The following is a 26,509-nucleotide window of genomic DNA, read 5'->3' as shown; positions in this document are numbered from 1 at the left end:
TGTTGAAAGATACTGAAATATTAACAATTCGTAGAATAAATTTGCATCTTGCGCAATAAATTTTACGACACCTACAACCTATTGTTGATAAAAATACCCACGAGGAAAAATTTGAAAATTTGAAGCAATATTTCAAGGTAATGAATTAATAGAAAATCGTTTTAATATCACAGATGAACGCCCCTGATATGTGAAAAAAAAAACATTGAAGACGACATTTGTTTTGTATTCAGATTGAGTCTTCACCACTGATGTTCATTTTATATAAAACAAATCTGTTAATAAATTTTCAACGACAACGTCTACAAACATACATGTATACAACATCGCAACATATGCTCTGTAGAGCTTTTAATCAGAATGCACTCTCACATCAATATATATATACTTTTGTACATTGGGGTTCTACATAATAATTGAGGATAATCAGATAATTGTAGAATAGAGAATGGAAACAGGAAATGTGTCAAAAAGCGAATAACCTGCCAAATCAGCCTAAGGCCTAGTCAAAATTATTATGACGTCTTTTAACCTCTTGCTGCGGACCGTTTCTAAAAGTTGAATTTCATATGCTGGAAAATACAACAGCCCGATGTCTGTGAAGTAGCATGCCAAACAATGACGTCATTCGATATATGATGTCACGACATAATGACAGTTAAATTTGGGAGTTGGGACCCATTGGAGAAAAAACACTTCACTGTTTAATCTTCGGTCTTTTAATTGAAAGAGATACAGAATTGATGAGAAGCTTGCATAGATTTAACCATGGACATCTATGTGTCCCACGGCAGCAATAGGGTAAAAGGCTATTATACTTTTTTTTCTTTGATGCCTTTCATGGCTGTAAAGAGTCAAAGCAAAATGTATAAAAGCCTTTCAAGACGTCATATAACTATTTGGACTACCTAGGCAAAGGCCCCCAATGAGTCTACAACAAGTGAGAAAATTCTGCATCTGAGGGAATCTTCATCAATTGTATACAAATGGACTCCACATTAAACATGATAAACACTGAGACTTCTTCTACTTTGTATTGTTGTAATAACAGCCTGAACACGCTGAATGTTATGTCACTTGTTCTGTGCATTGCTTTGTGATGACATATAATGATATATGTACAATAAAAATTAACAAATTTGTTATTATAAAAAATAGATACTAATGAACCAATAATTAAAAAAAAAAACACACACACAAGACTAACAATGGCTGGAGGTTCCTGACTGGAGACAGGTGCAAAAATGCAGTCGGTTTTAGTCTGTGTCAAAAACTTTTTTAACAACTGGACTATCATGACCATTGGGCTAGTGTCAAGACCATGGTATAATGTATGTGTTCTAGATCAAAAAAAAATTTACAAGACAGTTTTTTAAAAGAAATATAAAATTTAAATGAATTGCATATAATTATTAGGACATATATATGTTTGGGACAATCCTCTAAATAGTGAGGCCAAATAAAAATATATGTGTTGTTCCAGTTACATACTTTTAAAAAATAGGGTCGGTAGGACATGTACATGTAGGTCGGCAATTTTTTTTTTTTTTTGAATGTCAAAATCCGGAAAAAAAATTGGGTTTACCGAAATTGTTTCCGGTATTATACACGCCCCAACCGAAAGTCCGCCATATTTACATGTGTTTGGTTGTAAAATAAACAGTCATGATACGTTTTTAGTTAATTTTGTTGCATTCTGTTATGAATTCTTGCGTTCTAGCCATAACAGATACTTGTGATGGAAATTCAGATGACAGAAATCTATGAATTTAATTATTTTCATTCATAATCCTCAAAATTTGATCGTTTGAAAATTTATTTTTCAGAAATGAAAAAAAAAGTTCTAGGGTCGGGGGTTTTAACTAGGGTCGGTCGGGTTATTGGAACCACACATATATTTTTATTTGGCCTAAATAATGCTCCAAAAATGAGTAACAATTTTTCAAACAAGTGATATTTTACTAGTGATACAAGCACCAGCACTTGTTTCTGTCATTGGCGGGTTTACTTCAGGCCAACCTTAAAAATATGTTTGTTTGCAGTTTTCCGACTGTACCTTCAGACTGAAGGGTCGGTAGGTAGGAAAAATATTTTATTTTATCAGCCAAAATACAGTTTAAACAAGCAGTTACACTAAACCAAGTTTCTTGTGAAGAAAAAAAAACTTTTTAAAACAAAAAACACTGGACATGCTGAAAACCAACATCAAATGAACAGGCATTTTCAGATAAAAAACTTTTTAACCAAAACTGAAACTTTAACATAGTGCCATTATCCAATTTATGACATAAAATATGGTATAATTATTAAATACTGGAACACTTATAAACAAGGAATGTCATTATGACTAGAACTGCTTTAAAGAAATATATTCAGACATGTATGCTTCTTGACTAGAATGTTTTCATGAGTAGAGTATTTTCATCAGAAAAATGTAGATATTAAAGATTTATAAGACAATGTATTAAAGAGTGTATTTTTAATAAAAAAAAAATAACCATTGAATCTTCCTCAATTGAAAAAAAGGCAACTTGAAAAAAAAGTATTAAGACATTCTACTGTTTTCATATTTCTAACAATATTTAATTATATGTGATAAGATTATATTTTTGCCAGGCTTTAATGAAAACCAAAGAAATCTAAAGTTTGGGGTGAAATCCATAGCACCCCATTAAAAGTAAATGGTCTGTACTGAAATGTTTTTAATGCATAAAAAAAATTGGCAGCATAGCTCCTAAGGACATGTTTTAATTGAATTCACACAGGCCACACAGTTTGGGTATATTTAATATTGTAAGAAAGAGAATAATTGCAATGAGTGGGGCAGCCCCCCTTATCCTAAAGGAGCATACTCATTGCAATCGAAGATAGATTTAATATAGAGAGAGTATATTTATTTTTCAAGCTAACCATTCATTTTCTCTACATCTTTGTGTAGTTACAAATGTAGGGTTGCTTCTTATTGATTTGGCATGATCTATATCCATTAACATTTCAAATGAGCCCTTCCTCTGTACAGGCGTGTTTACAGATATCCATGAAGATTTAAGTCACAGAGGAGTGGTTTCATCTTTGTCGTCTTCACAACGATTTGTAGAAAATATCCCATACTTCAAGCTGCTGTCGATTTATTTAACTACTGAAATTGGTTCCATAAAGTCAGGCTCCACAGATTCTGTACCCGATTTGTTTGAGACAGAATGGTTATCGTGTCAGTTATGAATATCCGCTGCATCATCGTCAATGATATCATCACACATCATTACATGTGCCTGAATCTGTATAAACAGTTTACTAATAAACTTTTTTGTTTGTTATTTGTCTTCAAATTGACACGAGACGACAGCCTAAAGTACTCCTCCGTGACTTCATGGATACCTGTAAACAATTTCCATGTGCTTTATCATTAAATGGTCACATGAACGCTTGACGGGAAGCTAAGAAAAACCGAACTTGAAATGCGTAATTGACCCAGACTTTAAATCATTTCCGGAAAGGACACAAAGTTCCGGATCGCATCAATAGAAGTATTAAAAAAAATTTCTTCAAATTTAAAGCAATAAAATTTTCACAGTCGGGAGGATTTTCAAGGGTCGGTCGGTTAAACTGCAAACAAACAATATTTTAATTTAAGCCTCATGTATCCACACTTGAACGAATTTTCACAGGGTAGCTAACAAATATTTATTAAGCGTTGGGTTTAGCCAATATTTTTTAACATTCCCTTGCATTTCTGTTTTTTCTTAAATAAACACACATCAGTCTGCTGATCATTGATTATCTTAACAATTAAACATATTTTATGTACCTTTAGAATATCCCTGTTACAGAATAACACATTCTTGGTCATGTTGGTGGTCCTTTGAAATATCTTGGGCTAAATAGTGAGAAATATCCTTCAAATGTATGGACAAGAATATCTTAATTGAAATATTATCTATAACCATAATTACTATCAAGTGATAAAATTGAGAATAGAAATAGTGAATGTGTCAAAGAGACAACAACCCGAACAAAGAGCAGAACATAGCAGAGGGTCACTAATAGGTTTTCAACACATTGAGAAAATCCCAACCCAGAGGTGGGCCCCTAAAAAAAATGTTTACTAGTTCAATAAAAATGGACGTCACACTAAACTCCATAACGTATAAGCATGATATATTAAAACTACAAATCAAAAACTTACACGACTAACTATGACTAGAGGTTCCTGACTTGGGACAGGGGCAGGGTTAAACATGTTTAGTGAGATTTCAACCATCCCTTGCAGATGTTTAGTCTGAAAAACTTGTGTCTAACCCATTTGTTTTTAACAATAAAATATGTTTAAACTAGATGTTTAGTCATTAGTTAGCTCTTCCTAAAATATACTTTTTGTCCATTAATATTTCTTGTTATGAAAATAAATCAACTAAAGAGTGTATTTTGTTTTCAGATGAGAATAGCAATGGAGGCAGATTCGTCTTTTGAAGATGAATTTTATCAAAGACCTAGACGTAAACCAAAGAGTGGTAAACAGAAAGGTGTTCGTGGTAACCCAGAAGGTGACAGTATCTTGGGAAAAGAAAAAGGAAAGTTAAGAGCTCCTCCAAACAGTGATAATGACTCTTCATTTGATGTAATATCTCCTTCAAAGAAAAGAAAAACACATATTAATCCAGATCCACTGGAGAATGTTCAGCGTAAACCAACAAAGCGCCATCTACAGATGTACAGTGATACTGACCTGTCATCGCTAGATCAAACAGATACACCTGACACATTGAGTCAGATTAGCTCTATAATGCCTTGTTCTGATGTGTCCATGCAAACAACATTCTCCCGTATGAGAAAGCCAAAAGGAAGAGCAGATATCACGTTAGAAAAGGCAGTTCAAAAGGCCAGAGGACAACCAGATGGTGCAGAAAGGTCTTTCCATCAAAAGAAAGCCAGTAAATCTATACTTCAACCAAGATTGTCCACTGTGAGAGAGGCCGCTGAGGGGAGAACATCAGATAGTTCTACACAGGAAGTATGTGTAGAAGATGAACCTGCATCACCTGGTCCACAACAGTTTGAAAGACGGAAATCAATGAAGGTATCTTACTATATAACAAGAGAGATATATACTAATAGAATTGTTTGATTGTTAGATACCTATATATATAATGTATCCTACCAATATTTCTTAGTTTGTGACAGGAAAAATAAATATTATATAATGGATTGTTTTATTTTAACTAGTCAAATTAAGAACAAATGTTAAGATTTTACCTCATTTACATGAATAAATAAACTTGGAAATCCAGGTCTGGTTTGAAACGTATTCTATATTGTTTTAGTCTCAATTTCAATATTTATAAACTTATTTTGTCAGGTAAAATTGAAACGAGCAGCCAGTAATGCAGCAGGGAAACTGAAGTCATTAAAAGGAAAGAAGGTTCAGCTTAGTGAAAGTAGACTCATTGCCAAGTGTAAAATGGAAGATTCACAACTAGAAGAAACATCAGGTAATTCATTTTTATGAAAGCCAGAAATTAAGAATAGAAATAGATGTCAAATGAATATAAAATCAAACTTTGGATAAAATCAAAGTCAAAGGAACATTCTAATGGCCTATCTTAGGTTTTGAGTTATTATGAGTAGACAGTAACACCATGTTTCTTGTTCTTCTACTCATGTACTCTGGCAGGTTTAATAAAGAAGCATATATTTAATTCAAATTCACCTGCAGGGATGGGGTAATTGAAAATGTAATGGTAATTAAGTGTAATGCCTTACACTTTTCCATGTAATTGAATGTAATGTGTAATTGAGCATTTTTTTAATTACATGTAATGGTAATTTAATTAATTACATTGAAAAAAGCATGTAATGCTCAATTACTTTTGAATTACATTTCAATTACATATACTTTTTATGGTGTTAAAGATAAGGATTTGTGTTTAATAATATCAATTGTAAAATAATACTTGTTTTTCAAATATTGACATTTTATACTTTTTTTTTAATATATATGACATGTATGAACATGATGAAGTCTATAATTTATACTGAAGTTACAATGTATATTAATATTTATTTGACTTACAGATGTTTTTTTTAATAATAATTATTTAATTATAAATTAAAAAAATGTGAGAATCATATATTAGTGTTAAGTTTTTAAGAAAGATTTTTTAACTAAATAGATTGATAAGTCATTAATCACCTTGTTAAACAAAAACCAAAAAAGTGTCACTGTGAAAATTCTTTCTTAGACAGTTCATTTAGAATTTAAAATCACTGCACACAATCATTTTGTCAAATTAGTATACACAAAAGGAGTATAGAAATAATAATTAACAGCTGTAAAAACAAACAGCAAGTAATCAGATTAAAATGTCCAGGGGCAATGCCACTGTTACATGTATTTTTATCTAATTAGCAAAATATTGCTAATATTAAGACATTATACATACATTATTTGTACTAAAAATTATTTTCAATATTGTGACAAGCACATTTTTTGATATTTTTAATGTAAAAACAAATATTTAGATTTATGTATAATATATTTATTTATATTATATTTAATTTAAATGACTTCATTTCTGAGATGTCAAAATACCCCTTGATGTATTGGCAAGTTAATAGGAACCAATTCCTCCTCCTTTCAATATGATGATCTTTTGATCAAAGAACTTCCATGTTCTGATCAAGCAATATCTGCCACATTAGCTCCTGTCGAAAAGCTATTTAGAATTGATGTCAAAGTGTTCAGACCAGAGAGATTCAGACTAAATGACAAAACATTAAACAGCTAATGATTATCAAATGCAACGCTTAAACTATGCTTACATGAATATTTTACACTTGCATTATTTATACATGTATGATATTGTGAAAAAAATACCATGACGAAATGTAATGTGTAATTTAATTAATTACTTTAGTAAAGTAATTGTAATTTAATTAATTACATTTCAAAAACAGTGTAATGTGTAATTGATGTAATTGATCATTTTTGCAATGTAATGTGTAATTTAATTAATTACATTCCAATGTAATTGACCCCAAGTCTGTTCACCTGCATACAAAATTTTGACATATATTCAATTGAGATATAAGTGATGAAGAATGGAGATTTGAGGTAGCTATCAATGAGTCAGCAGTCTTTAAAAATAGACTGTTACAATACAGTTGTCTTTACAATGCCAAGCTCTAAACTGCTTTAAGTCTAAAAAAACAATTGGATTAAATTAAACAGGAACTATCAAAAATATTCCCTGAACACAAAATAAAAAAAAATAAAACAGGAAGTGATTATGACATAGAAAATGACTGACAAGTTTTCACTTATGCTTACAAAGATATGGCAATCTAAATTACAGAAGTGATTGATAAACAAATGCCTATTGTGGAAGGCTGACAACTGATGCCTATTTAGTTTAATTTGTTTTATGTGGTTGCAATCTCATAGATGCTTTACACCGCATATTGACTATAAAATCTGATGGCAAGAAATTAGATTTGATTTTCTCAAGATCTATAAGGTATTCTCAAACCTAAAAAAAATAGATAAATGTATGTTTCTATCTCAGCAAGATAAGATGCTATGTCATTTCAGAATCTAAGAAGACAAAATTAAAAGAGCTTCCATTCAAGGAAAGAAAGAAAGTTCGTAAAATGTTGAAGAATAATTTCAATATGATTCAAAGATCAAAGAAAATATGGGAAGAATTAAGAAGGTAATAATAAAAAATAATTGAAATAATTTATTTAAGAATGAGCATTTTACAGTATGTTTCAGTGCTAGTAAAAATGAGCAAAATAGTCCATTATTTCAAAACTTTTGATTCTTTTTCTCTAGCAGCATTAAACATGTATCAGCCTGAGTCAAAGTATAATCATGTATCAACGTTTTCTGGAATGAGAAATTACTATTCTATTAAACTATTAGAATAGAGCAAGGATTTAAATTATTACATTGTTGTATGCTTTAAAAAACTGGTTTATAATAGAAGTTTTCTCTGAGTGTTTTCTAATAAATCATAAATTGTTAAAAAAAAATAAATAGATTCATAACATAATATCAGATTTATAGTTGTATATTTTCGTTATAGACATGATGTTAAGGAAAGTAAAAAACATGAGCTATGTACAGAATTAATGGGATTTGTTAAAGGAAACATGAAAGAGGTTTGTGAAATTAACTTAATAGATATAGATTATAAAATTGAGAAAGGAAATGGGGAATGTGTCAAAGTGGCAACAACCCAACCATAAAGCAGACAACAGCCGAACGCCACCAATGGGCCTTCAATGTAGCAAGAAACTCCCACACCCGTAGGCGTCCTTCAGCTGGCCCCTTAAAAAATATGTATACTAGTACAGTGATAATGGACGTCATACTCAACTCTGAATTATACACAAGAAACTAAAATTAAAAATCATACAAGACTTACAAAGGTCAGAGGCTCCTGACTTGGGATAGGCGCAAAATTGCGGCGGGGTTAAACATGTTTATGAGATCTCAACCCTCCCCCTATACCTCTAGCCAATGTAGAAAAGTAAACGCATAACAATACACACATTAAAAATTCAGTTCAAGAAAGTCCAAGTCCGATGTCAGAAGATGTAACAAAAGAAAATAAATAAAATAAAAATAATACATAAATAACAACAGACTACTAGCAGTTATTTGACATCCCAGCTCCAGACCTCAATTAAACAGATTGAAAGATTATGTCTTCATCATATGAATATCAGGCACAATCCCTCCCGTTAGAGGTTTAGTATCATACTATCATAAAATATTTGAGAAGAACATAACCTGTGTCATGGGATTGTATTTATTTTCATATGAAGGTCTGTTACTGAGCATTTCAGTAATTTAACAAAAAATTAGATTCATGTTCAACATAAAAAAATCTTACAAATTAACAAAAGAAGAAAATCACCAATTTTTTTTAGAACTTTATTTTTGTATCAATCAAAACGTGTTATTTTTGATAAGGGCTACTTGAAGTAACATGCATGCATGCTAATTTTGTAAAACCTATATATCCTGTTTCTTTTTCTATAGTTTGCATTTGCTCATGACACAGCGAGAGTTTTACAGTGTCTTGTACAGCATGGATCACCTGGTCAGAAAGATGAGGTGTTTGAAGAAGTAAAAGGTATGTGAGATAGATATATATAAAATTAACTATGTAGTTTTTATATAAAAATTAGGAGCTATAGTGTATTTGCAAAGTACTTAGGAAACATTGACTTTATAAAAATGATCACCAGTATACTTTTCTAACTTTTGTGATATACCATTGTACACCGGTCCAACCTGTCTTGTCTCTCAATTACTCACGTATACTTTCACTATAAATCTTCATTCTTCATTAAATGTTTCCAAGAAATTTAACAGTGATTATAAAAAAATGTTGCTGTTGATCAGTTAATGAATGATTTTTTCTAATCGGGGCAAATTAAAATGAAATAACTACATAACGTGCAAGTTTCATTAGCATCCATAATATCCCATATAAAATACTACAGCAATGATTGCATGTGCTATCAGTGACAAAGTTAGAACAGTGCATAGAAAAACAAGTCAAAAGCTTGACTGTAGCATAAAAATGTAAAAATAAGACTTTTTATAACTTCATAGGGTTGTGAAAGAGTTGGTCATGCACACATTTATAATATGAGGCATTTATGTACTCATACATATTGTGATTTGGTCAACGCTTTTACATCCAAATAAAATGATCTCTTCATAAACAAATTGTCAATAATTTTTTTGAATAAGATTTGTTTCTGTTGTTGGGTTGCTAGCACATATATACCCTGCAGTTCCTGTTATTCACATGTAGATTTGATTTGTTTTTGCTGATATGTGATATACTGACTATAGCTGTATATGATGTGAGAATGTTGAATTGATAAAGAAAATATCTCAATTATTACAGATCAGATATGTTTGATGGCCAGATCAAAGTATGCTAAGTTCTTGGTGAAGAAATTAATTGTTTATGGGTAAGTTTATAGTTCACAAGGCATCACATATATATATATATACAAGTTAATGAAGTTAATGTCGACTCAAATATCATGCCTTTGACATTCTATTGTTCAATATGACGAGAGTATCTTGTTTGGATTAAGATAAGATCTTAGTTCAGTAATTCACTGCTTCAGGAATTTACAGGAAAAACAATTCATGTATATTATTTGAAGAACAAATGTATATTAAAAGCAATAAGGCAGTTTACTTTAAAATTCTAAATGATACCAGTTTTTACATTAACAACCTTATAATGACACAAATTTTATTGGAAAGTCTTTTGCTCATTTACTCTAAAACAAAAATACAATTCTTACTGTTCAGACTGTCAGCTGACATTTTATTGATTTGGATACTTACAGATCAAAACAACACAAGAATCATGTCTTCAAGAGTTTCCATGGAAATGTTAGAAAACTAGTTAGACACAGGGTAAATATAGATATATATATATTATTCTAATATGACGTACTTGTTTCACTTTGTGAACAACACCATGCTAAAATTCTCGATATATCTATACTTAGTGCAGACTCAGAGATATACATAATTATGCTATTTGCAAACGCTATGCCGATTATATGTTTTAAAAATTGCAATTAAAAAAAACTTCAGAACTTTCATTCTCATTCAGATGCATAAAAAAAAAAGTGTTTATGCACAAGTGCTCGGAAAAATATACAGAATAAAATTCAGCGAAGGTCAATTAATGCTTTTTGAAAATTTAAGTCCTTTCAAAACATGACATCATACATTGTACCAATGAAAACGCTAAAGATAAAGGATTTCCCGTTATGTAGCCCTTTAAAATTCCTATAGTATTGCATTAAAATGCATTTTTGAGGTAGGTTTTGTGTTGTTTTCTATTCTATTCAGGAAGTCTACATGGCAGATCCTTAGTTATGAAATGTCAACTGTTTGGATTTGATGGTAGCTTACGAGAAAAATATAAAAATAGCTTTATCAAACAGGGAATAAAAAAGAACAGCTTCACATAATGCATACCCACTCTCCCTTCAGTTTTTATGCAGTTAAGCTGCATTATGCGAGCACCCTAGATTTGTGTTCTACCCAATAAATCCTGAAATACTTGCCATTGTTATTATCTAGCTTGCTACTATGTTATATATAACTAATTGAACACTTTTTTAATACTTTTTATTCTGGATTACAAAAAAAATGACCAGAAAAACCTTAAATGATCGTCGATTTATCCAAAAGTTTTAAAGTTACACATAGGAAGTAGTGCTTATTAAGAATCCTTGTGTAGTTCATTATGACTTGTGCTTTTAGCTAAGATGTCAAAGAACAATTGTATGAAATATTTAATCGCCGAAAATCTCTTAAGACAAGTAGTTTAGATTTCCCAAATGACAAAAGTCGTAGGAATATTGTTTGTCATCAATACGTAGTACAACTACGTCAGTAGTCTATTATATAATAAGTTCAACTGTTCATGCTGTTGGCGGCAATTTCAAATTAGAAAAAGAAATTTTCGTAGCTTTTCAATTTGGAGGCAGGTGTGCAAATAAGCGGTGGTCCGAGGTCCGCGACCTTTCACTTTTGCAAGCGGAATTTCGACTAGGATAGTTCGTTTCTAGCTACGCCCGACGTAGCCTTTACATTTGAAAGAAAATAAGAAATTACTTTGCAAACCTTTTCACCATGTTCACCAAAGTCTCCAATTTAACGAGCTAAAAACTTATTTTTATCATTATTATTCATGACGGCGATGTTCATTTTGTTCAACCGCTAGCTTTATACAGAAAATCGCCGACAAATATTGTATAAATTCGAGTAAAATCGTATCTGATTGACAAAAACAACATTGTAAACACATAACAATGGCGGCCGTGAAGACAAAATTTTACAAAATCGGATCCGATTCTGGAAGCGGATAAGGGTAATTCCGGGTTTGGCGATCATTTACAAAATAAATCCAAGCAGGTGAAAAAATACATCTATGCATGGTAAATGAATATAAACACTAGTATTGTAAACCAAAAGATATATGTAAAAGAAAGAAAAAGCATAAAAATATTTTATTCAGAAACTCAAAATTACTTTTTGACAAATTTTAATTTAAAAATCCAATACAACGTGACAGCTGGGAACAGTATATCTAACAATATACATGTTCATGGTCACAGTCTAAATTTTCTTTATAAGTGATAAATGATGATAATGCATGTGAGATGCTTTTAAAGTGTAAACATATTACTGCAATTTCGAGGGGTTATTTGTTTTTTCTCAATTTTGAAGGGTCAATTAAAGTAGCTGAAAGTTTCATTCTTTATTTTCACAAATAATGCAACTATATTATATATACCTTAATGTAAGTAAATCATATGATATATAGGTGGCATTCTTTGGGCCACTCTACCCCCTCCTGTTTAATAACTAGGAAACGGTCGAGCTCCCCACCCCTAAACCATATGAGGGACAGATCCAGGATTTTAGGTTAGGAGGGGGGCAAACTTAAATTTTCGCCGAGCAGAGCGAGGCTAAAAAAAAATTGATGTAAAATTATCGGAATATTCTTTATTAAGCTGAGAACAACCCATGCTTTGCAAATTTAAGGGGGTGCAAGCCCGCAACCCTCCCCCGTCTGAATCCGCCCCTTCATATATTCAAGTATAGGACAATATAATAAATAAAAAATGAAATATAAGGGGAGTCCCTGGAGTTACCCCACCCCCTCCTGTTTGATAACTTGGAAACGGTCGAGCTCCCCACCCCTAAACCATATGAGGGACAGATCCAGGATTTTAGGTTAGGAGGGGCGCAAACTTAAATTTTCGCCGAGCAGAGCGAGGCAAAAAAAAATTGATGTAAAATTATCGGAATATGCTTTATTAAGCTGAGAACAACTCATGCTTTGCAAATTTAAGGGGGGTGCAAGCCCGCAACCCTCCCCCGTCTGAATCCGCCCCTGCATATATTCAAGTATAGGACAATAAATAAATAAAAAAATGAAATGTAGGGGGAGTCCCTGGAGTTACCCCACCCCCTCCTGTTTGAGAACTTGGAAACGGTCGAGATCCACACCCCTTAACCATATATATTCATGTTTGTGACAATATGAAAAATCAAATGAAAAATAGGAAGAGTCGCTTGGGGTCACCCCACCCCTCCTGTTTTAGAATTTACAAATGGTCGAGATCCCCATCCCTAAACCATATAATATATTCATGTATGGGACAATATAACAAATCAGATGAAAGATAGGGGGAGTCCCTGAGGTCACTGTTCACCCTCCTCTTTGAGAACTTGGAAATGGTCAAGATCCTTACCCCTAAACCATATATACTCATGTATGGGACAATATAACAAATTAAATGAAATATAGGGGAAGTCCCTGTGGTCATCCCAACCCTCCTGTTTGTGAACTTGGAAACGGTCGAGATCCCCACACCAAAACAATATATATTCATGTATGGATCAATATAACTAATTAAATGAAATATAAGGGGAGTCCCTTGGGTCATCCTACTCCTCCTGTTTGAGAACTTGGAATTCGAAACCAATGAGATCCCCACCCCTAAACCATATATATTCATGTATGGGACAATATAACAAATAAAATGAAATGTAAGGGAAGTCCCTAGGGTCACCCTATCCCCAGTGGTGGATCCAGAAATTTTCATAAGTGGGGCCCACTGACTGACCTAAGAGGGGCCCGCTCCAGTCACGCTAAAGTGATTCCCTATATAAGCAACCAAATTTTTTCCCAAAAAGGGGGGGGGGGGGGCCCCTGCCCCCCATAATCCTCTGCCTACCCCTACCTGTTTGAGAACTTGAAAACCGTTGAGATCCCCACCCCTAAATTATATATATTCATATGTATGGGACAAAATAACAAATCATTTATATTTACTATATATGGGCAAGTCAGTCAGACCTCACCTTTGATCCCTGCTGTAGTGAACATTTGTCTGATTCATGTCTCATAACTTTTGTACTATAGAACACAAACTCAGTTTTCTTTCCAGGGAAACCAGTCCATTCATACTATTACATGTTCATACTAAGTCAAATTGAACTTCTAGCAGTCAAATAAAACCAAGGTTAACTACCAAGACGAACAACTGCAATCATTGGGAACTTGTACCACTGCAGACTTACCATAAAAAATATACATTGATATATGCATTGCTTTTGAAACCTTGATAACATATAAATTATTTGCCTTAATAAATAAATCATTAGATAAACATGAATGTACTATATATGAATGTTTAATGTTGAGGCAACATTGCCACAGTTTTCATAATTATGGTTGCCTTGGTTTTTGGTTAACTGCCTTCAGCGCTTACAGCGCTTTGATTTTTTTAATGACCATATGTGTCATCAGAATCAAAATAATTCATGGAAGCCATAGATTTGTTGGAATGTGACACATGGCCTGGGCCTTGATATTCATTAATTTTAACCCTCACTAACGCTTTGTTTAAAATTTGAATATCACAGCCCAGGCCGTGTATAAATTTCCAACAAATCTATGGCTTCCATAAATTATTTCTTAAACAAAAGCATATAATTTTACCACAGTTTTAAGTAAGATAACTTGAGGAGCAATGAATAACAATTAGATAAAGATTGATGTGCCTATAATTTGAGTTGGCAATCTTAGTCATCACTTTACTTAAAAATACACTTGTATAAGTATCCTACAAATTTTACTTTAAAGTATATAAATATTTACTTCTTAAAGTAAATAAAAATAACTTTTGTACAAGTAGTATTCCAGAGGATGGTAAAATGTATGAAAATAAATTGCATATATAGTTATGGTGTCAAATCAGTTTTAAGCATGCTTATTAAAAGTAACACCAATGAATGAACATTTTATCTAAAAAAAATCTGTAACTATTTGCATTTACTGTCAGAAAATTTAATTACAATTTTTATTTTTCAGGAAGCCTCAGATTTAGTAGAATTTGCATATAATGAATATGCAAATGCACCACAGAGACTGTCATTATTGGAAGATTTTTATGGTCCAAGCTTTATTTTATTCAAGGTATACGATTTTTATGTGATCTTATTTTCAATAAATAAGTAACACTGAAGGCAAAAATTTAGAATTTTAGATATGTATGGAACTGTGTCAAAGTTCTCAAAACGTATAATCTCTTTAAATGTCAGTAATTAAGTTGTACTTTCAACAGTTAGAATCATAATACTATTTATCTGCTGAAGGCATTCTAATACAAAATTTATTATTTGTATTCTAAAAAATTGAATAAAAAATACAATACTTTCAAAACTATTATTAAAGATAAATATGTGTGCTGTATTATATTTTCCATTCCAAAACAAAATACATTAATTATATGTAAAATAAAAAAATATAGTACATTACATTAAAAAAATGATGCAATGTTGTTATGAAACTGCCAAATGTGACAGAGGGTTTTGTTAAAGTTTATTCACATTTAAGTAATCTCCCTTTTTGATCTCACTTTAAAAAATTTAATTTATTGAACTATTTATAGACCCCTGACATGAGATGCCTGGATCAGATGTTGATGTTACAACCAGATAAAAAAGATATGATTCTCAGCAACATGAAGGAAGCTTTACTGCCGCTTATTGATAAGTAAATAGATTTATATATCAATATATCTGATTAATCAGTGGAACCAAACTTGTCAAATATGTCATTCTTTTGACAGAGTGTTATTTCCAGAATACAGACAAATGTATTGGTGTGATCAATAAGAAACATTTTTGATTAAAAAAAATCCTAAAGATAAAGGAATTGTGAATCTTACACATTAAAGACATGTAGTTAAGCTTGATAATGTAAGATCAAAATTTATAATTAAAACTTTATATCTAAAGACATCTCTGTTTAGCCTTATTTCACCTGTGTAGAAATTAACAACAAACGAAATCATTATCTTAAAGAAACATATAACCAAAAATCTTTACTTTTGAGGATGACATACAATGTAGTTATAACTGACTAATGGTGTTGAATTTGAACAGTAATACATACATAAATACAACTAAATATTTATTTGTAACTGAAACAAGTGAAATTTATAAGTTGTCTGCTTTTACTTAATATGAAAAACATAAATGTTACATGTGTTATAGTGAATGTAATACTGTAAATTCAGAAATTATTTTTTTGCAATAATAAAAATATCGCAATAATTTCTGAATTTACAGTAGTTATGATTTGCAGTTATATCTAATAATGGAATAATTTATTTATATCACTTTTTATGCATTTTTAATGAGTTTTCAAACTTATAAATGACTTTCTTATTTTTATTTCAGGACTATTTTAGTACATTCCATGGTACACAGAATTTTCTTTGAATTTTTTGTTCATGCATCAGACAAAATGAGATCAGTATGTATACTTATGTTAAGTTGATTTAAAAATACCAATCATTACTTTAAAATCATCAACATATGATTAACCACTTACATTTTTTTCCTTCTTCAAATCAATGAAATCTGAGGGAAAATAGGATGGAAAATGACACATTGGACAAGAGCCATATAATATATGTACAAATCTGTCAAGTTGAAAAAAAAAAAAATTTGCATGGGCACAAACAATTTATGTTTTGAATTTATTTTTACAAGACTTTTCAACCTGAGCCAATTTATGTTGTGATATTGTCTTTATTTGTATCCGGCAATTTGAAAAAAAGTTTGAAAGGGGGATAACTTACTTTTCCTTTTATGTTAGAGGTTTATGTCCAAACAATAGATTTAAAAAACACTAGTTTTTATTGTTGTTTCAGTTTTTCTTATTAACAAGTACACATAAAATTTCTTATATATATTCAATGGTTGATATAATAAGACTTGTATAAATTACAAATTTTCACACTGAATTTCAAATGTTTTTTGGGGTTCTGTAGGACATGATTGAAGCCTTGAGAGAATCCTTAATGCATATGATACACACAAGAGATGGATCAAGAGTAGCTATGTACTGTTTCTGGTATGGTAATGCTAAGGTTAGTATTCTGTCTTGAAAATCTAGCCTAATTTGAAAAAGAAAATAATCCTGTTATTTATGATGAGTTTATTTAGTAAGGATTGGTTTCATTTATGAATTGAAGAATAATATTAAAAGTAGAGAATTTTAGATTTTTAATTGATTAATAGTGAACAGGTCATGTATTCACAATGTTTAGATTTGTTGACTACACTAAATAAATCACTTCAATGTCTTGCTGCCATGCTGGATACAAGATAGAGTTCACAGTCTGGTAATTGTTTGATTTGTCTGTTGCAGATCATCTGTTTATCCTGGGCACTATGGTTTCTTTCTCAAATAAAACTGACCACCACAGATAGTGTGTTAAAGTGTCGAAAATTGTGCAAAACAAAAAAAACTTCAAAACAATTCCTGTTTTTTGTGCATATTCATAACTGTCTATTTTCAAACATTTATACAATGTCACTCTTACTAGTGGCAAGTTCTCTATAAAATCTTTCAGTCCACACCTTCCTGCACTTTTATTAAAAATTCCATGACTTATTTTGTGAATTCCTTCTGTTGCTGGGGTTTAAAACTATAACTATTTATCACATAAAAAACCATATGAATAAAATATTTGTACTCTACATTTTATTATATTGACCATTACAGGACAGAAAAATAATGATTAAAAGTTTAAAGACCCATGTGATGAAGATCTGTTGTGAAGAATATGGACACTTAGTGATGTTAGCCATGTTTGATGGGGTTGATGACACAAAACTTGTACAGAAAGCTATTCTAGATGTAAGATTTCTCTTAAACTCTTTCAAATATGTATTCTTTATTCTTAGAAAAATATTTATGCATACATTTCATTGCATTCTGTTTGGAAGAAGAATACTTGTAGTGTGATATTCATCATGTTCATCATTTATAAAAAAAAAAACTAGTGTATTAATTGACAACCTTATTAATATTCATACAACAGCAAGAGAATGTTATAGTCTCCATTTTATGAATTGAAAAAATAATAGACAGAAATTTTGATCATTCTATATATACTTAAATCTTAGAATTAAACATTTAATTTTGATATATGTTTGTTTTGATACCAGTTTTGAGAGAATTTTATAAGATATACAATATGTTCTTTAATGGATTGTTGAGAAGGTTAGTTTTCATTTTAGGATGTAATAAAGAATGTACCTCAACTAGCTAAGAATCAATATGGAAAGAAAGTTCTGTTGTATTTACTATGCCCAAGAGATCCACATTTCTTCCACCCAGATGTTGTAAAGATCTTACAAGAGGCTGATCTTAGTACTACTAGGTAATGTCGAATTCTAATTTACCGGAAAGCAGACTAATGGGTCAATTTACTCGTCAATTTTTATCTTGTTGACCATGAAACGAACATAAAAAACGCTAAACTTCGGCTTCAAAACATGAACTTTAATTACCTGCCATATTTTCACAACAACAGTGACCAATTGAAAAAAATTTGACTATTGTCACCTGTTTGTCAACAATAAACAAAAAAGGTATGGATATTGAGCACGTATTTAACATGTACAATCAGATAATAGTTTATTTTAAGGACATCCATGAGTATTGCGATCACCGGACTTTTACGAGATGGGTCACACTGAGGTCACTTTGCATACGGAAAATATGTCGGGAAATTGTTCCTGGAAGCAATTAAAATAAAGTAAACTTCTTCTAAATATGATCATATTAAAGAATTTTCTTCAGAAAAAAGTATATGTACATAAGTTTTATAATGAAAACTATCCAATGAGTTATAAAAAAAAACATATGCATTTTTTTTTTAATTTGAGGTTTCTTATGACTTTAAATAATGGCAATTTCTACATTTCAGTAAAAAACAGAAATCAATACGTCACAAAGAACTGTTAGAATTTGTGTCCGAACCATTGTTAAAGTACATAGCGGATTATACTAGAGAACTTGTAATGGACAATACATCATTACTGTTTTTATCGGCCATCATTACACATTCTTTGGGTAAGTTTTTGTTCTGTTACCATACCATCTTTCAAAAGTATTATTGCTATAATTTCACATCCTTTAGGAAGATAATTCAAACTTCCTTTCCATTCAATCATTTCTTAATTGCATCTAAAAATTTGTTACTATGTATTAATTTCTATCCTACCAAACTTATATTGTACAATATTTTCTTGTTTATATTAGATAATGTGTCTACAGCTTGCAATCAAAGAAGATATAGAATATAACTTTAAATTTGTACATACAAAATGCATGTAGTTCAGAACCATTTTGTCATCTAATCCTACATTTTATACCAGTGACGGTATCCATTTCTAAGAAACCCATAATTATTCCACCATTTTAACAATTATAACAAGCATAAAGTTGAAAGCATGAAAACACAGGGAATTATCTTTACAGGGGGGCCCAGTAGCCAATGTTACTAAAAATTTGGCTGGGCCTCAACTTTTTACAGAATATAATCATACGGTCAATACAAATTTTTCACATTTTGTCAGTTGACCCCTCGAGTCAAATTTAAAGCTTATTCCTTGAAAAACTATAGTCCCCAGCACTTTTTGGAGATCAAAAAAGTTAAAGAAACTTAATCTTTTCTTTTCTTGTATTACAGGAGATCCAACAGCAGCTATGACAGCAATAGCTAAGTTAGCATCAGAGCCATTTGTAGCTGGAAGTTTACAAAACATGCATATTGTGGAACATAGTGCTGGTCACATGGCACTAAAGAAGTTAATACAGTCTGATAAAGAGAGAATCCAAGAGGGAAAATCAGGTACAAAATAGTTGTGTGTTCTATGTTTAAATAATCCTTACATTCTGTTTTACCAAACAATTAAGATATTACTCATTGAATGCTAAGAGAACACTTTTATTGTGTTTGGGTTTTTACTTTGGTCTATTCCAGATTTGAACCCATTGGGTGATAGAAGGCACTCTAATCAATAAATTGTTCAAAGTTTTTTTTTAGAACTTTATTAGAAAGCAAGTTTTGTATTATTGGTGGTTGGGGTCTATAAAAAGTATTCCCCAAATATATATATATTAAAAATCTGGAACAGCCCTTATTGATGTAATGGTGTTAACTGCTTAAAGAAATTCAAATGAATAAATCCTATCTGTATCTTTTTGTTAATTATTATATCTCCCTTTTCACAAAAAAATTTTCAGTAGTATTTCTTCTTTCGAAACTCATTTTAATTTCAACGGGTGAAGCGGTGCCTCAGTGAATGAGTGGTCTATGTAGTAAAGCTACAGTATAACTAGTTTGTCCACACTAGGTTGTGATTTGGAATTGCACAAGGGACAGGTGCACTCAACTCCAAAGTCTTAATTGACCTGGATTGTCAGTTTTCCGCCAGCAAATTAGGGGTTCCCTTCAGGCACTCCTGCATCCTCCACCAATAAAAACTGCCTCAAAATAGCATAATATTTTTGAAAGTGTCGTTAAACCAATCAATCAAACAACGGGTCAAAACTTTAAAATAAAACTTTAAATTGACTTTTTCATTGATATTTTGTGTTGCATATTATCATGACCTTTAGGTGACTTTTTCCTGGATTGATTTCTATACTTAAAGGAAAGACATAAGTTTAAAGTGACATAAGTTTAAATAAACTTTAACAGTCTAGTTGCTTTTTGTGTTTTTTTTTATAAATCTAGCTTAAAGCATATTATAAATAATGACTGATGTCTATTTTGCAGTGCTGTTCTCCCAGATATTATTACAGACACTACCAGATGGAGGTTTGAAATCTTGGGCAGCTTGTAATAGAGGATGTTTTACATTAGCATTGTAAGTACTGTGTTTATCAGTAGATGTGGTATGATTGCCAATGAGACCACTATCCAACAGAGACAAAATTGTGTGGATGTAAGCAACTGTTTGATTGGTCAATGGTCTTATAATTAACATAATTTTTATTATTTAAAAAGTTTGCAACTTAAATACACTATCACTTACAAAACTTTATCTCAAACACTGAGATTCATTTAAACAGTTTGTTGGATGTAAATTGAGAATTATTAGCTTGTAAACACAGTATGATATCTAAGTTGTTTACTTGTAAACACAGTATGATATCTAAGTTGTTAACATCTAGGTTGTAAAATTGAAGAAAAAAATATGGTGTATGAATCCTAGACACAAAACAATACATTGTTCATAAAAAACCCATAAAAGCCAAGGAAAATAACTTTTATTGATGTTTTGCATCATAAGGTTACATTTAGGCCTTTAAAACTCTAAACTTACTACAAGTTAATGACATCAACAGTTTGAAAAAAGAAAAGAAATGAACATTATTCCCTTGTTTATTTATTTTACAGTTTATTGGAGTTGGATCATCCAGAAGTTACAGACCTAGTCACAGCACAGTTAATTGGTGTACGAAATGCTTTGAAAAAAATGACATTCAAAGGAGCACAAGTCCTTATGCAAAAATTAGACGCTGTCAATGGGGAGTTCAAGTTGTAAATAATCTCTGATAAGAGAACAGATTTAACAACCACTGTATTTAAAGCCTGAGGCGTATGTTGAAAACTGAAATCATGCTGTTAACTCGTAATATAGGTTATAGGTTATAGGTTATAGGTTATACCAGTTATGAGAAATTGATTGTCCAACGAAATTAATATCAAAACCATCTACTGATTGTATGTTATGTATTTGAATAGCATACAAATAAATTGAACAATTATTCATTTTTGAGACTTGAAAATTTTAACTTATTGTCCCTGTTTAATGTACTTGGTTTTAATATATGACAGGGATACAATTGTATATTTAGTTTTACATGTACATCAGGCAAATCTGTTAAATATATGGTATTGAATTGCATTGGGAACTTTAAATAAAACTTGCATGAAATAAGAGGTTTCACTCTAAAGTTATCAGCAGTTCAAGGTATTTTATTTTGTCCTTGTCTGTGATGTGAAACTAGATCAAGTGCAATATTTATAATACATTGATGTAAATTAATTTTATATTTGTACAAATTCATCCATGTCCTGAATGCCGTGTAGCTTGATTGTTGCCAGAATTTATTATTTGTGAGCTGTAGGAAAGAGGGCATTAATTGAATTCAATCAGTTTTATTTGATAAAAATCTGTATATTGAGAAAGAAAATAGTGAAGTTGAAAATGAAGCATAAGAACATCATGATAAGTTATTTTAGAAATTTTAAAAGCAGAATACCTTTGTTAAACTTTTTTAGTTGTGTACAATCATGCAAAAAGTTTATGTATACAGATATAATTTTAAACTTTGACTTTTTATTTGGCAAATGCACTTGTTTTATGTACAGACATTGAGAAGTGATGTATAGTATTATTCTGAGTAATAAAATTGTTTTTGTTGTAAAAAGTAGTTTGTTGCTTTATATCTACGGGGTACGTCAATTTCTGTCAGTTCAACAGACTTATTTAAGAACATTTACTATTAAATGTTGTGTTTTTATCTTGCTTCGACGAAGTCGAAAAAGTGAGGCTAAGGCAAGCTGCTAGCATCAACAATCTTTATTATTTTGTGATTAAGTCAGTTTTATAGGGAACCACTAACTGTAGGTCATTGATATTTGCTCTGCAATTGTATTAGCATTAGTACAACACATTTCTATGCAAAATAATAAATCAAGAATTGGGAAGTACCTTAATTGTAACAGCCCATCACAAGGAGAAGTAGGATGTCAGTAAGTAGTCTAGGTCATTGCCGATGTGTTAACCTTTACTGACCATAAAGCTAAATAAACTCCAGATTTTACAAAATGTTAAATAATTTAGATGAGAAAAACAAGTCTGTTTTTTGTCCAGCCTACGACTTCTGTCACAGAAAGCTAGACATTGGAATAGTGATCAGGTGGGAGCATTAACTAACCTCTTAAAAGCTTAATAATTCTGTAGGAAGAAGACCTTATTTTGTATATAGATGCCTTATGTTATGAAGTTTCTGTCTGTCAAATGTCCATTGTCCTTAACCTTGTTTTCATGGTTCAGTGACGACTTGACAAAGTTAAGATTTTAAGTATTCTTAATTTTTCTTTATTATGAGTTAAAGTATAACTATGTTTGGTTTGTTCATACCTTGAAAGGTCCTCATGCCTGTCGGACAGTTTCCCTCGACTTTTAATTCATGGATCAGTGAACAAGGTTTAGTTTTCGTGGTTAAGATTGTATCTTCGATACTGTAAGCAATAGGTCTACTATATTTGGTGAATGGATCGATTGTAAGGTGAATATGTCCATCTGGCATGTGTCATCTGACCTTGACCTCATTTTCATGGTTCAGTGGTTGAAGTTTAGGTTTTGTGTTTTGGTCTGTTTTTCCATTCCTGTATGCAATAGGTCAACTATATTTGCTGTTTGAAAATATTTAAAGATGTACATGTCAGTCTGGCATGTTTTATTTGACCTTGTCCTCATTGTTGCGGTTCACTGCTCACTGTTAGATATTTGTTTTTTTTTTTGTCTGTTTTTCTAAAATATATAGCAATAGGTCAACTATATTTGGTGTATGGAATGATTGTAAGGTTTGTAAGTCTGTCCAACAATTATCGTCTCATCATAACCTCATTGTCATGGTTCATTGGTCAATCTAAAGTTTTAATGGTTTGTTTCTTAGATACTATATACAAAAGGTCATCTGGCATTTGGCCTCATTGTCATGGTTCTTTAAATGTGAAATAGGTCAGCATTGAATCATAATTGGTGTATGGAGTATATGTATTTTTCATTTGGTTTATGTTACCTTGACCCCATATTCTTGTTATATTGATGTGATAGTTTTTGTAAAGCTTTATATTTAGGACTATCAAAAGATATCAATGGTTAGTAAAGAAGGGGAGATATTTCAGTGTGTGCAAAATAATGAAGAAAAAAATACTATATACAGCAACCAATTACATCCAGGGAATAACAGGCTTCTGATTAGGGACACACAGAATGTGGTACGGTTAAACAATATTGAGGGTGCTCAACCCTTGCCCTAACCAATGACAATGGTGTAACAGCACCACATAAAACAACTAAAAATCAGTGGAAAAAGGCTGGATTTATCAGATACATAAAAAGCACAATAAAACAACCAACAACAAAGCTAGTAATTAGCCAATACACTAATAAATAAATCATGTTTTACAGACTGAATGATTAGAATAATTGACGAAGGAGACCGATCTTTAAAATGTATTCAGCAGTCTGAACTTATATATGGCAAACAACTACAAAATTTTAGTATAAATAAATAATTTATTTCATAAACATATACAAATGTCTTAAAAATACATTTTCATAAACAGTTGTGGTAATACAGAGGAGTAACTTTTACATACAAGAAAATATATAGCACTTAACAAAATATCAAATCTATTGTCTCAATAAAATTATCAACCTTTGTAAACTTATAAAAGTAGCCCACATGATTTCAATTAATAAGCATTTGCTACGATTGTACATCTTGGTCATTTAAATTCATGCATAGCAATATTTGTGGTTTAACAAATTGTTGTCCTGTTTTCACATGTAACTTTTAAATGAAATATATTTCAGTTGGTAATTTGTTGCTATCCATGAATAATTAGATATTCACAATATTTTAAAATTATAAAATACCATGAAAATGAAGACATCTGTTTTAATTTTCCAGACTGAAATATTCCAGTTTCATTCTTAAAAAGTTATACACAAAAAACGTCTACATCTTCACAAGCTACAAAATTTTTCAGGTTTTTCCTCCAGCAAAGCTACACAGCTATAGAAATGTGCCTGTTTTCAAAACAGCAATGCTACACAGCTTTTACAATTTCAAGATTTCAGTCCAGTAAGGCTAAAAATCTTTAAAATATCCTGGTTTATGATCCAACAATTCTACTCAGCTGTATGACTTTCCAGATTCAGTCCAGCAAGGCTACAAGCTTTAAAATGTTAAGGTTTTCAATCCAGCAAGGGTACAAAGCCATAAGTATTTCCAGGTTTTCAGTCCAGCAAGGCTATGGACTCCATTTTACAATTTTGTTGTACTTTCTGGCATTTTAAGTGTAAGATGTCCATTAGGTCCTGTTTTTACTTCTGCACTATTAATACTTACTGTTCGAAGTTCTATCATCTCTTTTTCTAAAAGAGACATTGTTTTGAAAATGACTTTTAGATTTAATACATTTTTTACATACAAGATATTTTCTGTTTAACATGTAAACGAAACTTAATCATTTGACCCTGTTATGAACTTTGCTATTAAGTTGCTTATCAGTCACAAAATTAAGCCATGTTGTGTAAAAATTTAATTTCGAGCAAGCAATCTTTTATATATGAGATTTCTCTCAATGTTTATTTATTCACACAGAAGCCCTAAGGAGGGGATCTGTCTACTCTACTGGCAAAGAAGGCAAGTCAAATTTTGTTAAAATCTCTAGTAGACTCTTTTTAGGAGTGATTGTCCCTAAATGACTCTTTTTTAAACCTTTTTTTAACCTTAAACCTTCAACAGAAAAAATTACCAGCAATACAAGAGACTTTTGTCATAAAATATTTTCTAATCCACAATGTTGGAGATTTGTCCATTGTTGAAGAAGCACTTAGACCTAGGTGAGCCTCTTGTTTCTTTTGTTTGTTGGGTGGATGTCTCATTGACATATACCCCTATATCTCCTTTTGTTCAAAGGAAAATGTCTACTTTTTTCATAATAAAATAAACCTACTGTTTTCACTTGAACAGTAAATTGCTATATCAGATTGTAGTTGTCCTTCAAATGTTCAAGGGAAGTTATGGACTAAATTAGACTAGAGCATGAATGACCATTTGTTTAAGGTCTTATCATATTTGTGGTGATTTGTAGTCTCATTTAATATAAGAATTTTGAACAAATTTCCTTATTTCTATACCGGGCATACGTAACTTTTTCTCTTAAATTTTAGAACTTTTTTACAGTGCTAATTATCAATATGAAATAACTATATCAGAAAAAATACCTTTCCCTTTATTTTCTGAATCAAACTCTTCATCATATAAATCAGTCTGGATTTTGGCAAAATTTATAAAAACCTGAAAATACACAACACTGTTATGTATTAAACCATAAAATCTTCTATTGTACATAGCTGCATTGCTTTTTTTGACAAGTCTATTTATTGTGCATTGTCTGTATTCTTTGTATGTTTTGGAGCAAGTTTAAATTTTACCATGCTATTCATACAGCAACCTAGATTGTTTAAGATATTTCTGTTCTATCAATTGTCAAGTCAGTTGTTGTTTTGTAAAGGAAATAAGAAAATGAAAGAAGAATGTGTTCATGGAAAAGTGACATGCATGTATACTATGCAAAAAGCCTAAAATTTGGTAAAATCAACAGAAACAACTTAGGAATAGCAGGTGCACGAAATTACATGTTATTTCTCTGATGTATTTATCAGATCAAATAAAAATGTAGATAGTTCAGAAAATTATTCACACATAGAGTTCTACTTGAATACCATCTGAGACATTATATTTTCATGAAGATGGATTAT

General features: G+C 31.1%; 2 protein-coding genes across 2 annotated transcripts in view; one reads left to right on the top strand and one right to left on the bottom strand.

Annotated features, from left to right (window-relative positions):
- The first annotated feature begins 50 nt into the window (after window positions 1–50).
- Window positions 51–22,118, top strand: LOC143050926 (pumilio homolog 3-like). Its single transcript, XM_076224030.1, has 18 exons — window positions 51–137; window positions 4,436–5,077; window positions 5,357–5,489; window positions 7,589–7,709; window positions 8,085–8,160; window positions 9,047–9,140; window positions 9,927–9,993; window positions 10,384–10,453; window positions 14,940–15,044; window positions 15,520–15,623; window positions 16,313–16,388; window positions 16,909–17,007; window positions 17,646–17,780; window positions 18,164–18,306; window positions 18,856–19,001; window positions 19,621–19,782; window positions 20,713–20,803; window positions 21,337–22,118. Exons 2-18 carry the CDS (start codon window positions 4,436–4,438, stop codon window positions 21,482–21,484), a joined length of 2,412 nt encoding a protein of 803 aa, XP_076080145.1. The 5' UTR covers window positions 51–137; the 3' UTR covers window positions 21,485–22,118.
- A 2,594-nt stretch (window positions 22,119–24,712) lies between these two features.
- The window catches only part of LOC143050915 (phospholipid-transporting ATPase ABCA1-like), a 54,475-nt gene continuing 52,678 nt past the window's right edge, over window positions 24,713–26,509 (bottom strand). Inside the window, exons 48-49 of the mRNA XM_076224021.1 lie at window positions 25,973–26,045; window positions 24,713–25,117 (exon numbers count right to left, since the gene is read on the bottom strand). Of these exons, the coding sequence (XP_076080136.1) occupies window positions 25,008–25,117; window positions 25,973–26,045 (183 nt within the window). The 3' untranslated portion in view covers window positions 24,713–25,007. The remainder of the gene's footprint in view (window positions 25,118–25,972; window positions 26,046–26,509) is intronic.

This window comes from Mytilus galloprovincialis, chromosome 1 (genome assembly GCF_965363235.1).
Source record: "Mytilus galloprovincialis chromosome 1, xbMytGall1.hap1.1, whole genome shotgun sequence".
Taxonomy (NCBI): Eukaryota; Metazoa; Mollusca; class Bivalvia; order Mytilida; family Mytilidae; genus Mytilus; species Mytilus galloprovincialis.
This window is presented reverse-complemented; position numbering and strand designations above follow the sequence as displayed.

Bases quoted from the DNA above. Each gene is read 5' to 3' on its own strand.
- LOC143050926 (XM_076224030.1), top strand. From the start codon at position 4,436: ATGAGAATAGCAATGGAGGCAGATTCGTCTTTTGAAGATGAATTTTAT. The intron at 10,454-14,939 runs GTAAATATAGAT...TTTATTTTTCAG, and splicing joins GAAAACTAGTTAGACACAGG to GAAGCCTCAGATTTAGTAGA. The intron at 18,307-18,855 runs GTAATGTCGAAT...TCTACATTTCAG, and splicing joins GCTGATCTTAGTACTACTAG to TAAAAAACAGAAATCAATAC.